At 33.8% G+C, this 17,214-nt stretch overlaps 1 protein-coding gene across 1 annotated transcript; it reads right to left on the reverse strand.

Annotated features, from left to right (window-relative positions):
• Positions 1-292: 292 nt before the first annotated feature.
• Positions 293-4,419, reverse strand: LOC132697146 (uncharacterized). The gene is made up of 3 exons (XM_060662437.1): positions 4,264-4,419; positions 1,251-2,138; positions 293-1,204 (listed from the first exon to the last, which is right to left on the reverse strand). Exons 1-3 carry the CDS (start codon positions 4,417-4,419, stop codon positions 293-295), a joined length of 1,956 nt encoding a protein of 651 aa, XP_060518420.1.
• Between the last annotated feature and the right edge of the window lie 12,795 nt (positions 4,420-17,214).

Genomic DNA, 17,214 nt, shown 5'->3' on the forward strand with positions numbered 1-17,214 from the left:
ATTAGTGCGGTTAAGTACCACTTTCCAAACTGCAGGGAGGGTTGAGGCATCATCTCTGTTGTTTATGTTATCATGTTTTTGAATTTCAATCGCTTCCCTTATTGTTCTCTGTTTGAATTTTGTAATGTTTGCGATCTCCTTGCTTTCTCCAAAATTCATTCTGTGACCCGTCTGCAGGTGGTACCGGTAGATTGCTGATGTCATTTGTTTGTTGCTTACAGCCAGTTTGTGTTCTTCGATTTTGGCTGACATTTTTCTGTTAGTTTGTCCTATGTAATATTTTGGACAGTCTCTACACGGGATTAGATAGACTCCTTGATTTTCTAGGTGAGAAGGGTCCTTTGGATTTCCTATTAGTTGACCCACTGTTTTGTGTGGTTTGTATGTCTTCCCTTTCCTGTTCTTTAGTTGAGTCTCGCCGTGTCCTTGTGTTCGTTCTTTTGGCATTTCTTATAGTAGACTCCGTATAGTTATTGTCTCGGAGTGTTCGTGTGATTTTTTCCATTTCTTGCTTGTTATGGATTTCGTCTGTGAGTCTCACCGATCTGCAGATCAGAGTATTGGCAACGGCCTGGATTTGACTAGGGTGATGGTGCGACTGTGCATTCAGGTACTTGTCGGTGTGAGTAGGTTTGCGATATAATTGATGTTGCAGTTTTCTCCCGTCTGATCGTGTTAAAAGGACGTCCAGAAATGGTAGTTGTTTGTCCTTCTCCTTTTCTATGGTGAACTCGATTCTATCGTGTAAAGAATTCAAGTAAGTTAGAAAATGATCTAGCTTAACCTCCCCATGGGACCATATGATAAAAATGTTGTCGACGTATCGGATCCAGAGCTTCGGCTTCAGTTGACTTTCTCGGATCGCTTGAGCTTCGAAATAGGTCATGAACAGGTTTCCTATCGCTGGCGAAAGTGATGACCCCATTGGGGCGCCATCTGTCTGTCTATAGAGCTGACCATCGTATCTAAAATACGTGGTCTTTAGGCAGTGCTCCGCTAGCTGTATGACGTGTGATGGGATATCTTCGTTCATTGCAATCAGGTCCAAAGCCTCGTCAATAGGTATACTCGGGTACAGAGATTTCACATCGAAGCTAGCCAAGACATCTTGTTGATCGATGTTGATTTCCTTTATCAGTTGTAAAAAGTGTTCGGAGTTCTTTACATAAGATGCCTTAGCTTCCACGATAGGTTGGTATGTTAGCTAGATACTTCTCCAGCTTCTGTGTTGGGGAATTGAATGCGCTTACGATTGGTCTCAGTGGTACGTCGTTCTTGTGGATTTTTGGTAAACCGTAATGTTTGGGACATCTGCTTGACTTTTCTCGAGGTATAAGTTTCTTTTGCAGCTGCTCATCCTGGATAACTTCCTTGATCTTTGCTTTGGTGGTTTTTTTCAGATAAGTTGTTGGGTCCCTTGATACCTTTTTGTAGCAGTCGTCTTCCAGTATCTGTTGCACTTTCCTTTTGTAGTCCTCTGTATTCATGACTACGGTGGCGTTCCATTTGTCTGCTGGTAGAATCATTATTTCCTTGTTCTTTCTAAGGCAGATTAGCGCTCGTTCTTCCTCCTTGGTGATATTTGAAGCTGGTGTTTTTGCTTTTCTAAGAATGCAGGCCACATCTTGTCTCACTTCTTCAGCAGTGCTCGATTCCAGGTGGTCGATGACTGTTTCTATCTCGGATATAATTTCTTCTTTTGGAATCGTTTTGGGTGCTACTGCGAAGTTGAACCCCTTGTGCAGAACGGCTATTTCAGACTGGGACATGTTGTACCTCGATATGTTGTGAACGGTTTTTTCCACGTTTAGCCCTCTTGTCATCATTTGGTCATTATCTTTCCTAAGAAGAGCTTGATACTTATGTTCTAGTTTTTGGCTCTTCAGTTGTTTGTCCGTTTCGGAACGCCAGAAAGCCAAGTTATTTGCTATATCCCATAGGACTGGTATTATTGTATTGCTTAGCTGTAAGTGTAGCTTGAGTAAATTGCTTTCTAAGCTCGCGATATTCTTTCTGGTGTTATGAATAGTCTCCCTCAGTATGGCTTGGCTGGCTCGGGTGAGAATGGTTTTCGTTCTCCTCGTATTAGTGTGGTGGGATAGTTTCGTAAATTTTGGTAGTACATTGCTGTCGCGACACTTGATAAGAAAAATTAAATCGCACAAATATGTCGCTTTTTGGACGCGAGTTTTTCGTAGCGTCGAAAATCGTTGAAAGTCCTCTCCCCGTAGAGGTGCACATGTTTTGTTTTAGTCCTTCACGGATGGAACTATGTGTATTGGTGGTAATCCGGGTGTTCATCGTTATATGTATATATATATATATATATATATATATATATATATATATATATATATATATATATATATATATATATATATATATATATATATATATATATATATATATATATATATATATATATATATATATATATATATATATGTTATCATTTCAGTTACAATAAAAACGCCACTTAGACCGTAGTTCCTGATTGCTGAAAGCTTCTGATTTCCACACCTTTGTGGTAAAAGAATAATACGCTCCTACGTATACTTTTCCGACATACCGTATATTTGAAACGCGTTAAAATAGCAACCTCGAAATTAACTGCAACTCGTAAATTTAGGGCGTATTAGCAACGTTAGCGGACTCCAACGGCTTAAATCTCGATCTGTATGCAAAGGTTTAGCTGGTCTTTCCAGTATGCAGCAGGCATCTCGTCTCTATAGTCTGAGCTTTCAATCGGTCTCCCCGGACCCCGGATTTATTACCTCGCAGGTAACCATGCCGGAACTTCAGAACTGGCGAACTGATATTGCCGTAATAAAAGGCTGACATTTTCAATTTAATAAGTGATACCGTTTGGCAGCTATGAGAGTCACGTAGTTCTAAATAAGATGTGACAATTTTGAACAAGCGCTGCCATATATACCTAACGTCGTAAAAATTGTATTCGAAAATTGTGCTGTTCAAAGAAAATTCTTCTGGTTTACACTAAGTAGAACTCTAAATGCAAACCTAGTTATTAATTTTGCAAAAGTTGTACTAGGAAAACTATGTTCTGATTTTGCCACTCAGATATTCGATTATTTCCTAATCGAATATCATTTCTTTAGATGACAGCATGTTCTTCGCATGGTTTGACACCTAAAAATGTCATTAAAAAATCTAGAAATCAATCCTACGTAAACCTACGTCTAACAGATGATTAGTGGTGTATGTACACTTATTTACCTATTGAAATATAATTCTAAACGTCTTCGAAAATTTTGCGACAAAACGAGTTTTACCCATATATAAATAACAGTTAATTTACCCATATATAATAGTTAACTAATTAAAATGGAAAAAAAATTGCAAAACCGCTCTGACATTCTAATAATAAACTTTTTTCTTTTCGAATAAATGTGAATATGTCCCCTAATTAGTTCGTCTCCGTTAATGTTAAATGCTTGTTTATTTTCGGACTTTTCGAGTATTTAATTGCAAACAGCTGACGTCGCTTAAACCCAATTAAAACCTTTTGTTGGCAGTTAATAAACTGGCGTGATTATTAATTAGCGAATCGCTTTTAGTTTTGAAAACAAGGCGTTATATTGTAAAAGCCTGAATTTGCTTTTTGTCAAAGCAATTTTGATCGAGAATTTTTTATTTGAGTCAGGCAGTTATCTTAATTTTATTTAAGGAACGAGAAAAGATTCTCAAGAAACATTAGCCATTGCAAGTCACCTCAAACCATTGAAAAGTTAGCCATGGCGAAATAAAACTGCTGGCCACATCGGACTAATGAAAAACTTAACAAACTAAACGCAAACTAACACAAAACTATTGTCTGCTTCCATAATTTAATCATTGCAGAATACAAAACAGCCCTCAGATTTTATCTATTAGATCTAAGTTTTGAGATATTTATCATTTTATATTTTTAACACATATACTTTATAACTGTTAGTTGGAAAACACAAAAAGACGAAGATTTAAATATTTATTACAAAAACTAGATTTATATGCATTAGTACTTACTTACTCACTCTAGCAGTAAGTCAGTAAAGCATAGTTTCCACTAATTCTGAATAAATCTTTGGTTTACAATATCCAACGAAATTTTATACTGTTTCAACAAGTAAACATCAAACTTTAGATTCACTCTCGTTGACTGATGAATTGACGCTCTTTAATTAGTAGTTTTATTTGAAGACCATCAAATATATCACTTTTAGTTTTTCCGTGCTAATCCCAGAAAGTTTTAGTGATAAATACCCAAGGCAATTTCCATCCCCAATTCAAGCTTTCACGAATTGCTTCATTAGCCTCAGCTTGAGATGCAATTGCGAAGTAAGATTTTTTCTTTAAGCCATAGGTTCGTGGATCACGTTTTGTTTTCCTTGAATCGTGAAATATCTTCAGTATTTGCATACTGATGTTCGTATTTAATTTTTTTCAATGCAACTGACCAGTCCAACGGATCGGTTCGACATTTTTCATATGACTTTTATTTTAACTAAAATCAAGAGAGTCTGTTATTGAAAAACAATATAAAAAAATTTAGCGCAAAATATTGATATTTACGTAAACTGTAAACATTTTAAAATCAAGGAACCGCGCGAAGCTGGAAAACGAAATCTTTAAGGTGCGATTTCCATGGTGCTGTAGCCGCGCAGACTGCGGACTGCGGCACTTTTTTCATTTTAAATTTCGCGGGGTTTATTAAAAAATATGGATTAGGACGATTCGCTAATATTAATTTTATTAGGAGAGCAAGATGAAGAAGAATTTTACCAAATGTTATCATTAACCAATTGCTAACTTTAACTTAGCTTTTCATCGGATTTAAGTCCAGACCAATAATTTGAAGTAATTTACTATCCCTGTTCTTGAAATAACTACCAATTTTTGAAAAAAAAAATTCCACTCCCTGCTTTAAAATTATGCTCTGATGAGACATGCTCAAAGTGTCATTTTAAGCCTGTTCTTGCGTTTCCAGTACTTTGTGGTCACCTGTTTTGGGAAAGACCGGATGCTTTTGGTAGATTTTAAACGTTGATGGGATTTTGACGTTTGTCAGTTATGATGGTTACACGTCACTAAGTGAATACATTCGTCATGTTTTGCTAAACTTATGGTTGTAGAAAAAGTGTGGTAGTAACTAATGGCTAAAGTGACTATCAAGTCGCAGTCTGTATTACAATTAACTTTAGAAAATCAATTCATACAATATCAGTAATAGCGTTCAAAATATGAAATGGCATTCTCAATCTGTTTACCCACTCCAACGTACAGTCTCGACTTTGTCTGAAAATTCGATTTCGCTTTACAAAATCACGGGTATGAGGCTTGGCAGTTGAATGAAAACATTCGAGCCACGGGTCATGCTTTATCTTAATTGCTTAATCTCGGAATGCTTTTAAATACTTTTTGTTCTATTCAGCATCATCTGTTTGTTTTCCCTAAAGAATTGCACTGCGGAATTAAAAGATAAGTAAGCAACTTTTATAAAACGTACGAGACCGGAGCAAAACTTTTCCCTTTATTTTGTCTGAAAAAAGTTCCAGACTCCTAATTTTCTTTCTTAAAGTCCGTCTTATACAGGAAAGTGATTCCCTGTAACTTCGTCATGTAAAACAAAGAACAGGATTTAAGCGAGACGAAAAGGAAATTCATAAACTCTCGAAAATAGAATAAAAACTTTTACCAATAATCGCATTTCAACTATAAAGGGAAAATGATATAATTAAAAACACATGAGAACTGTTGAAAATAGAACACTATTTGATTATGATCGAGTGCAGTTATTAATTGAGATGGAAACCAGAATTTTCTTTGTAAGGAAATACGATCTGACGGTCTGTTTTATAACTTGCGGTATGTATTAATTAGAATGCTATTATCTTGGTGTATTTAATTTAGATAGAATGAATTCTAACTGTGAAGGAGAATATTTTTTGATGGTATATTTATAAAAACTTATAACGGGGAACTCATATAAAGGAAGAAGGGCAAAAAAAATTTTACACTGTCAAACAATAGCATGATCATTCCAAATTTGAATTAGTAAACAAAACACTTATTTGTCGTACTTCCTAATCAACTCATTGATACATTTTGCAAAATTATTCACAACGGAATCTACAAAAAATGCGAGTCGAACATGAGTGATACTCAATATGGGTTTCGTAACGGCCTCGGAACACGTGAGGCACTCTTTGCTGTACAAGTCCTCTTTCAACAATGCAGCGACGTTAACTGCCACGTATATACATGTTTTGTGGACGTTCGATAGGTGTCAACACGGTAACATCTCTGGAGCCAATAAGAATTGATACCACGGACGTGCGAATTATCAGCAACCTGTACTGGGGGCAGAGGCAGTCGTGCTTATAGAGGAAAAATACTCCGAACCTATAGAAATTCGTCGGGGAGTAAGACAAGGACGTGTACCGTAGCCTTTGCTATTCAACCTCGACTCTGAGGACATGTTTAGGAGACCTTTGGATATTATTCCTAGTGGAATAAACATAAATGGAAGAAAATATATGCAACATCCGTTACGCAGACGACGCTGTTTTGATAGTTAACAGCCTGCAGAAGCTACAAGAACAACCAGTGAGTTCTCTCTGTCTGAAGCATGGGATCATTCTGTGGAGATCAAATGTTGCATAGAAAAAGCTAGAAGCACTTTTACTACAACGAAATACTTACTTCGTTTGGAGCTGAAAAAACGAAAAGTAAACTACTACATCTATCAGATGCTTCTGTATGGAGTGGGGAGATGAACAATATCGAGTGCTATGGAGAAACGAATTGATGCCTAGTTATATCTACAGTAGAATGCTGAAGTGGAGTGATCACACAACAAATAATGAAGTCCTGAACAGAATGAGATGCCAGACAGAACTCTTACTCACTATTAAAAAACGTAAACTTGAATACTTTGGGTACATCATGAGAAATGAAAATAAATATCGCCTATTACAAAACATCATGCAGTGCTCTTTCTGATATGAAGCTTGTACATTAACAGATGGGACATCCTCTATACACATGGACTTCTACGGCGATCTACACTTCTTCGCACCCAATCTCTAAACTTTTTTATTATAACCTATCTCGTCTCCTTCTTTTCTCTCCAGGCTCCCTTTCTTCCCCTAGATTTTCTATCCTTCTCAATTAGGGACTAGATATGTCGGACTCTCTTTCTGTTCAAATTCGTTTATAGTATATTTGAATCCATATCTTCTTTATAATAATATATAATATATAATTTCTTCATAATCTTTTTTCAAGCTTGAATCATCTTCAACTCTTCGCCATATAACTGTAATAAATAAATATGTTATTCTAATTGATCATTACTTCCAACTTGCTCATTTCTAAGCATTTAAATATTTCTTTCCCTCCTTATCTCTCTCCTTCCTACTCATTCTCTATGTATCAGCAATTACTACTTGATGAATTGTCAACAGTTATCTTTCTTTGGATAAATTTTCTTTCCTTCTTATTTATAATCATTTCATATTGTTTGCTTTTTTTAGTAATTTTATTTATTTGATAGATTTGTTCAAGAGTGGTACCTAACATTATCCGTTCAATCTTGGGCAGCCTTGTATCTATGTCTGTATTAAGAAAAGAGAGAATAAAGAAAAATCAAAAGGTTTAATTTTGTGCATAGCTTTTTACATGAGGGAACTTTCTTTGACACTAATTTGTAGCATAGCTTTTTTTTGAAAATCGACCATTTTCTGAGTTGCCTTCCTTACTAAGTACCAAGAAACCAACAAATATTTTTGAAACTGTTGAATTATCGCGGCGCGATTTAAATGACGAATTAATATGGAGAGATTGCGTATGTGTTTGCAAAATGGAGGAGTATTTCGTATTTGCCGACTCAATGTTCATTTTGTTTATTACACATGTGGCTCTCCGAGACCTAAATAAGATTTAGAGGAGAACGTGTCGAGAATTTACCGTGTATACTGTGAATGGGTCGCCGGTTCGTGTACAGTGCGACATATCGGGGACACTACAAAGAGGTTTGATCCCTTTAATGGCGCGATACAAAGGCCCTTGATTACGAACGTTAAGTACAGTATTTATTCGTTTGCTGCGAAGCGACTGTACCGGAGAGAATTCGCAAGGTATTGAAATTAATTTGTTTGATGATAGGTCGCCTCGCCATATATCCAATAGCAAAGCAAAATCTTTTCATTTAAGTAAAACGTATAGAAGTTTGATGAATTTATGCGAATTGCGCAGATTTTAATGCTTTGACATTTGCATTGTCCGCTGGTCTGGGAAAATCTTCAAAACAAAGAGTCATTAAGTTTGTTATTAAAAAAAATTCTCATAAGTGAGAACGGTGGCGAACAGGTAAATTGGTACCATAACAGCAGAAAATGTATTTATTTTTGTGTTTCCATCCAATCGCAAATACAAATACATGTAGAGTTCGCCGAATGATATACCGTTTTTACGACATAATCCGGTATTTAACTTTGATATTTTTTAAAAACTGTAGGCCTACCTCGCTTGTGTTTCTCTTTGTAACCCTCAATAAGTAGTAACTCTTCATGTAAAGTTTTTATTGTTAGATCAAAATTCTTCTGATACGCATCATATATCAACGGTCTCACTATTCCGGCATGGTGCATGTCAAGAATTTTTGGAACCCCATGATCTTTCCCCATTGTTCTTTCTTTCTTTAGTATTCGGTAAGAAATAAATTGTAATAAAATGTATTTGGTACCTCAATAAAAATAGCACACTGAGTTTTGAAAAACAATTGAATAACAGTAATTACTAATTACAAATACAATACCGAATAGAAATAACCAACACACCCCCCACAAATCAACCAATAGCAAACTGGGAAAACTTTCAATAAAAATCAATTATCTACATAAGATTTTGTATTGCTTTCGTAAGAAAATGTTTTAGTGTCATTATGTTAAGCCCTTAAGTTTAAGCTTTCTAATGTGTTTTTTTATATAGGAGATCAACCTATCTAATGAGAAATTCAACTAGAAATCGAGCTACCTCAAATATTTAATTTTTTAATAAGTTTTATAAAGAGCACGCTAATTTGAATTAAGTTAACAGTTTAATCCAAGAAAATTTCCCACTCTTAAAACACAGCAGTCCGCTAAGCACAGTTCTTGTCGGCTAACATCTTAAATACGGCCCCGGCTTGTGGTACAAGTGCTGAAAAGAATGGTCCCTTCCGCTTTGCAACAGGCTGGTCTTAAACTCATTCCGAACTCAAAACCATAAAAGGTTGTAAAAACGGTATATCACACGGCGAACTTTACTGCTTAATACAACAAACAGATAATAAAACAAAACAAATTCCAAAAGTTAAATCGAAGTCGAAAATAGACAATACAATCACATTCACATTTTAAATACACACACATACATTTAAAGCAACTTCTGATGATGATCGATTCCATTGTTGAACAGTTGAGCCAGATTATTAAGGTTTACTTTATACAGCAAAAAATTCAACACATTTAAAGTCCCAAATGATTGAGCGTGCAGTTTGTCCTGTTATAGAAGGTCCAGAAGAGCAAGCAAAAAATATGAGCAAAATTAGGAAAGAGGATACTATCAAAAATATTGGTATACCTTCTCTAAGTTAAATCGCAATAAAAGGAAATGTAATCGACACTGCTTTAAACAAAAACCCTAAAAATTGTTCCAAAAAAATCCGGACTATATGACAATTAGCTCTGTTCAGTGCAATAAAGAATGAAAACACCGTGAACTTTTTTACTTATTTGGACTAAAATATTGAATATTTAAATAATGCCCAATGCTCATACCTCATAGTGAATGATTCAAATATTCAATTACATAGCTCAAAAATTGAAAATTTTACTTTCTTGTTATTCACGAAAAATGAATTTAATTGGAATGAGACGACCGCCAAAGATTTCAAAATTAAAATGATTTTTTAAAACTAATAATAATAAGTTATAAATAATTTTCGGTGAGGCACTTTCTTTCTTTCTTTTTGCACCTTATAATACGACTTTCAAATTAATATATTTTTATCTCCTTAATTATGGGCAGTTAGTACTAAACCTGAGAGCGATTTTAAAAATAGATAAATTTTCGAAAATCCTTTTAGGGCATTATCAATAAAAATCTAAGCTACGTGCAATATCAATCTACTTAATTCAACACCTTAACGGAGCGTATAGTTTGGAAAGCAATTAATCGTTAAACTTTGGTGATTTTCGAAATTGAATCAATTTATTAGGAAATAAATAGAGAAAAGCGCCTTAGTCGTGACAAATGTGAGTTTCATCTTAAGTATGTGAGCTATCACCGGGTCCCAGACAAACATTAATTTCGGGTCGAAAGGATTTAAGTAAAAATGGACAAGTAAAAATGGCTTGTTTGTTCAAAACAGTAAAAATATTGTTCATTGAATACTTGCAACACACGAAAAATATTGTTGGATATACTTACCACAGAAGCCAACTAGTAGCTCGCGAAACTAGTGTATGCATAGTGAATAGTAGTGTGTACAAATATAGTTTCAGCTGTTAGTGATTATAATTTTTTTGTTTAGTCTACGTTTTAATAAGTATATGGTATCCCAATTTAATGCATAGAAAATTAATGTCCACAAGTTCTTAGCTTCTTTTAATCACGCAAACTTCTAATGAACCTAAATACCGTGAAAAACCCCATAGAGTAAAAATGAGTTTCGGACGTAGCTCGATGTTCAGTTTTATGTTAGTTATCATGAAATATGTACAGAAATGATTGAATTATGTAAACAGGGGGAGTATAACATTTTATTTATGTACTTTTTACCAAACTTCTGGATTCCTCCTGCGTCAGTTTTTGCTGAGTCGAACTTGCTAACGTTTCGCCAATCATCCTTTTGGCTTCTTCAGAGCTTGACTGAAACTTTCAGAATGTGGAAGCTTCTTTGAAAAAAATTTTTTTAAATAACAATGAATTGATTTTAATTGATTATTTATTTATTTATACAGTGTTAAAAACTGGTACCGGAGCCTTACATTACAATCAAAATAAAACAATTCCATAATAAGCTTTGTATCTGAAGTTTAAGCAGGAAGTCTAAATAGTCACTGCAAATATACTTTTTATTTCTGACAAAATTGTTTTATTGTTTTTGCTGCACCAATCACTTATAGTACAGAGTTATAAGACTGAATTTAGCTATATATTGGCGATCTTTGCACTTTAAGAGTTTTTGACAAATTAGTTCTAAAGTCATTTGCACTACGTGTGTTATATTTGTTTCACTTGCTTTATGTCTAAGTTAGTTTTTAAACGTTTATTTTTTATGGAATATATATATTTTGCTTGTTCAATGGTCACTTTTTTTATGTCGAATGGTTTTGTTGTTTCATACAATATTTCTGTTGAAGTGAGACGGATTATTTTAAGTATGGTTTTTACTGCTTTGTATTGAGTTTTCTGTAATTTATTTTGCAGATATTATGCACTATTATAAAGTATATACTCCGATGACATAAAAAACTAGTAACAAAACTGTTTTTGTTATGCTGTCCTCTCCGTGTGAGCTGTTGTTCTTTAGGTCCCTTTAAGGTGTCCTGTATTTCTATTGGGTCTGTGTGCTCAAGGTAGATTGAATACTTACATTCTTCTTCTCTTAACTATTTATTTATATGAGGGTTGTTTTCAATCTAAGTTTTTTCCATTTTCTGAGAAGTATGTGCGAAACTCTTCTGTCATTTTTAAGGTTCATCTTTAATAGACATGCTTTTTATTTATCTCAGTTTAAACCCGTTTAAATCTTCCCAAATTTTTTTTTGAGTTTGTGTCAGCTACGTTGAGTTTTTTTCCACATACCCTTTTTTAGTTTTATCCTTAAGTTGTTTACTTCGTTTTTTAGTTCTCTTTCTGTTTGAATGTTTTTCAGCAACTTAAGTATCGTTTATCGGATTTGAAATAAAGCACTTCATGCGTTAAAAAGTACAATTCAGCACCCATTGAAACATACGCCCATGAGTTGCTAAAATGTCTGATCAACGAACTATGCTTTATCGATGAGGGTGATCCTGAACATATTACAAACGAAAATAATTTGTTGCACGGGCAAAAATTCCAACCTAAAATTTTATTATTGGGTAGGTTTGTAAGAACCGTCAATTGATAAGTTAGATTACTAATTCCGGGGCAAGTCCATTTAGAAATATTATTAAGTTGAATTACCACATTTTAGTTTCAGAACCAAATTTTGTACAACATTCATCTTTTTGTGGGTGCAAGCTGGAAGGAATTATGATGCACATTGTAAAGTGATAAGAATTTAAACCATAAAAGGAATTATAGTCCAAACATTTTCCTAGTCCTTCCGGAGCGACTTTTTTACTAAAAATATATTCGATCAAAAAAATTTCAATCTCTCACGAATAATGAATAAAACGGAAAATCGTTTTAGGTTTACTAAAAACTCATTCGGGTTTATGATAAAAAGGCAAACTTGCAACAGCAAAGCGATTTAAATTAAAATTTTCAATTACCGCGCAAAAAATTACCGAACTGTTAACATTTCGTTTAGTTTTATGAAATGAAATGAAATTTTAATGACTTGCTTCTTTATTTCAGCGTTAAATTGTTTGAATCCCAATTAAATATTTTAATGTGTGGACTAAAATTATCAAAGCCGTTCTTATGTACTTTTATCATGGCGCTGTGATGGAATTGTTAATTAAATTAAAGATTTTTTCGCAGCAATGAGAACTGGGAAATTAATTGAATATGCTAATACATACATACATACATTTTATATAATTTGTTAATAATATTCCTTATTTTTTTGGATACGTAGTTATCGACACGCAAGCGGCGGAACAAATGAGAGCAAAGATCAGAACCAACCTATTCATGAAGAGATGGGACTATCCCCGGAGGATCCATAGGGTTATTTCCATATTTACGGCGCCTGCATATTCTCAAATGTATGTGCCAGAAAATAAAGATCATGCGTTCGCGGTCTATTTTTCACAAAAAAAAAAACAGAAAATTCAGGTTTTTCTTCTGCGTCAGAACTCAATCTGCAGTAAAATAAATATAATAAATGTTGAGAGTATACCCACATTTGTCAATATTGGATTTACACCCACTAATTACGCCCGTGGGGCTTCATCAGTTTTTAGAAATGTTCACGAAAAAAAATCGATGAGAAAAGGCTATTGATCCATGGCCTAAATTTTATAAAGCTTCTCACTCTTTTCTTTAAATCTGGAAATTGGCAGCGCTCTATAAAACTCTCGTGACAATTTTGTTATTTTTAATTTAACAATCACATAAACTTCTCCTTTTTCAATGATATACAATGCAGTCGACCAAGTTTCACCACTAATGTTAAAATATGTTAGTTCCATAGATAAATATATAGATATATATGATGATATAGATGAGATTTACATTCTTGATCTATGGAAAATATCAATAGGCAAAGATAAGTAATCCCAACTGTCTCAACGATCTACGAATTACCAGTATTCTGCTAGCAGTTTCAAAAATAATTGAGAAAATTTTGTATGCTCCAATGTACAATTATTTTATAAATAATAATATCATCCGACTGTGCAGCGCGGCACCGTTAATCACAGTTTGATTACAAGTAAGTTAAAGTTTTATAGTTTCTCATCAGTATCGGGCAGTTTAATTAGATCATATCTATCAAACAGGTTTCAAAGAATATAATAATACATATTCCGATCAGGTTGCTTTGCTATCTGAAGTCCCACAAGGCTCCATTTTAGGGCCAGTGCCCTTTTTAGTTTATACTGCTGACAAAATTGTCACGAGAGTTTCATTGAGAGCTGCCAATTTTCAGATTAGAAGAAAGCAATAAGAAGCTTTATAAAATTTAGGCCCTGTATGAATAGCGTTTTCTCATCGATTTTTTTTCTTCATTATTTGTCAAAACTGAGCGTAATTAGTGGGTGTAAGTCCAATATTGAAAAATGTGGGTATACTTTCATCTGAATTTATTTTATTTATTTTACTGCAGATTGAGCTCTTACGCAGAAGAAACCCAGAAGAAGCGAATCGTATTTTGAAAAACGCGAAGTCTAAATTAGCAAAGAAAAGCTGAATTTTCTTCGATGATTCAGGATTTTGAACATTATATATATATATATATATATATATATATATATATATATATATATATATATATATATATATATATATATATATATATGATGACACTATATTCCGGGATATCATCCGTTCGCTCGTTGAACTCCGACTGGAATCCTGCATCCGACTGGAATCCTGCAAATCTTGCATCCGACTGGAATCCTGCAGACGTTTCGCCAAAATCTCACTTGGCATCTTCAATGCTCGCGCTCCGAAAACACTTCGAACACTGAGTGTTCGAAGTGTTTTCGGAGCGCGAGCATTGAAGATGCCAAGTGAGATTTTGGCGAAACGTCTGCAGGATTCCAGTCGGATGCAAGATTTGCAGGATTCCAGTCGGATGCAGGATTCCAGTCGGAGTTCAACGAGCGAACGGATGATATCCCGGAATATAGTGTCATCACATTTTTCCATCCGTGAATCAATACGTGAGAATATATATATATATATATATATATATATATATATATATATATATATATATATATATATATATATATATATATATATATATATATATATATATATATATATATATTCTCACGTATTGATTCACGGATGGAAAAATGTGATGACACTATATTCCGGGATATCATCCGTTCGCTCGTTGAACTCCGACTGGAATCCTGCATCCGACTGGAATCCTGCAAATCCTGCATCCGACTGGAATCCTGCAGACGTTTCGCCAAAATCTCACTTGGCATCTTCAATGCTCGCGCTCCGAAAACACTTCAAACAGTGTTCGGAGTGTTTTCGGAGCGCGAGCATTGAAGATGCCAAGTGAGATTTTGGCGAAACGTCTGCAGGATTCCAGTCGGATGCAGGATTCCAGTCGGAGTTCAACGAGCGAACGGATGATATCCCGGAATATAGTGTCATCACATATATATATATATATATATATATATATATATATATATATATATATATATATATATATATATATATATATATATATATATATATATATATATATATATATATATATATATATATATATATATACATACATACATATACAAATAAATATATACATAACATTGTTATGAAAAGTGTTGCAATTACGGAAGCAGCAAGAAACTCCATGATCGCACAAAGCGTTGATTTTCGAAACAGAAGCGATGCTGAGGGCTGAACTTCTGTCGGAAGTTAGCTTAAACAACCGCGGCCAGAAGACCCGACCACTCTTTGAACTTACTGTCAGCTTGTTGAATAATTAATGACAATTGCCCAAGTGGAGCATGTATAATAGGTAATAAACTCCGATAACCTCTTGTATCTCGAGCGAAGTTTTGGTGAACCTATCCATTCATTAACAGGCGACAAACTTTGAAAATCAATGCTCCTGGGGCTGATACGAAACTACTTAGCAATTAAAAATAAGAGGTAACGACTTAACTTCGGTAAGTTTCATTCACACGAAGTATAAGTATTTTAGTATTAAAAACGTGACTACACACAAATTCAATTAAATTAATTTGGGTGGTTGAAAGATCTAAGTAACTGCCAATTGCATATCTGAGATCAATGATAACAAATGATCAATAAATTAAGTACAATAATCCCATACGTGGTTAACACCATTTTTCGATACTAATAATTAATATCTCGTTTCAAAATGTGAAAAAATCTTACTCATCAACGCAATATTTCCAAAAATATGTTCTACAATACTAATTATCATCTATTATAGATTACTGCTATGATAAATGCCAAAACCTCATATTGACGAGGAAATTTTTTTGAAAAGCTGTTTAAGAGTGCTTAAAAATTATTTCACATCATATGCGATGGACAAAGATTTCCAGCAGTCTTTTTTATATAACAAGAGAACAATGTATTTCAATTCGTCGAATTAATTCACTTCAATATAAGTATTAAATTTCTTTAAAAAAGTCACTTAATGTTCATAAAATATTGACTATCGTTTCAGTATTCTCGCTCGATCTTTTTTGATATATTTCTCCAAACTCTGTTATATCTCGATGGCAACGGGATAATGAGGAAGGGTGGGTGTAGACGTACATGAAACGTCTAATTTATTGTGTAAACTAAAGCAATATACAAGCTTTGAAGTTTAGCTTTCAAGCAATTGAATGCGGAATATAGAACATGTTTTAATTGTGATGTTAATTTTTGCAAGCCTTTTACTCTTCGGTAAAGGAAACGTACTTTGGAAAATATTTTCCATTACTAATTTAATTGACAAATTTTAACAATCGCTAAAGTAGTCAATCTGGTTTTTGAAAAGTGCTTTAAAAGTGTATTTTATTGCACCAAATGAAAATAAAGCCTAAAAATCAACATTGAAATCGTAAAACGAATTTTTTATCCAATGCAGGTTGTTTAAAATTTTTTAATAATACACGTGATTTCTGTTTTTTGCATTCCTTTAAATCTTCCACAAATAATAAACAAATTCAAATAAGCTTCGTGCGTATAATCTAATACATTTCTTACGGACACTTTTCAACATCGCGTCATCATGGTTGACTCAGAGTGAATGAACGTGAAACAGTAACGCCTAATTGAAAATGTTGAAATGGCAATATTTAGCAAAGTTTAAATATTTCAAACAACTTTGCACAAAGTTATTTAACTAAATTAAAGATCATTTAGTGTAGGAAACACTAGTAAACATAGGACATAATGCATAAAATATGTCTGGAATAGTAGTGTCGCAATATGATTATTATCTTAGTAGGGTGGCCTCCAACGACTTCAAAATAATTCCGAATGTAATGATTTAAAAAATTTAACAAAATTTTGCAAATTTTGCAAGCTCTGAAAAAAAAACGGTTCAGATTCAGGTTCTCTGATGTGTAGAAGTACTACTAGACAATTCATAGGAATTGAACTGAGGTGACTTTTACTTGATGAAAATCCATTTATCAAAATAAATAAGAACTAAAAGTTTAGATTTTCACGAAATTATATATTATGACATGATAATTGTTTCGACAACACCATGTCTTTATCAAATTTTGATAAAGTCACGGTGTTGTCGAAACAATTGTCATGTAAAAATATATAATTTCGTGAAAATCTGAACTTTTA

The sequence above is a fragment of the Cylas formicarius genome, unplaced genomic scaffold (genome assembly GCF_029955315.1).
Source record: "Cylas formicarius isolate icCylForm1 unplaced genomic scaffold, icCylForm1.1 PGA_scaffold_1__22_contigs__length_36826433, whole genome shotgun sequence".
In the NCBI taxonomy this organism is placed as follows: Eukaryota; Metazoa; Arthropoda; class Insecta; order Coleoptera; family Brentidae; genus Cylas; species Cylas formicarius.

What these genes read in the sequence shown, in the direction of transcription:
- LOC132697146 (XM_060662437.1), bottom strand. Translation starts at nt 4,419, where the DNA reads ATGCAAATACTGAAGATATTTCACGATTCAAGGAAAACAAAACGTGAT. An exon ending in GGGGATGGAAATTGCCTTGG is followed by an intron (nt 2,139 to 4,263) that starts GTATTTATCACT and finishes TTTCTTATCAAG; the next exon opens with TGTCGCGACAGCAATGTACT. An exon ending in ACGTACCACTGAGACCAATC is followed by an intron (nt 1,205 to 1,250) that starts GTAAGCGCATTC and finishes AGAAGTATCTAG; the next exon opens with CTAACATACCAACCTATCGT.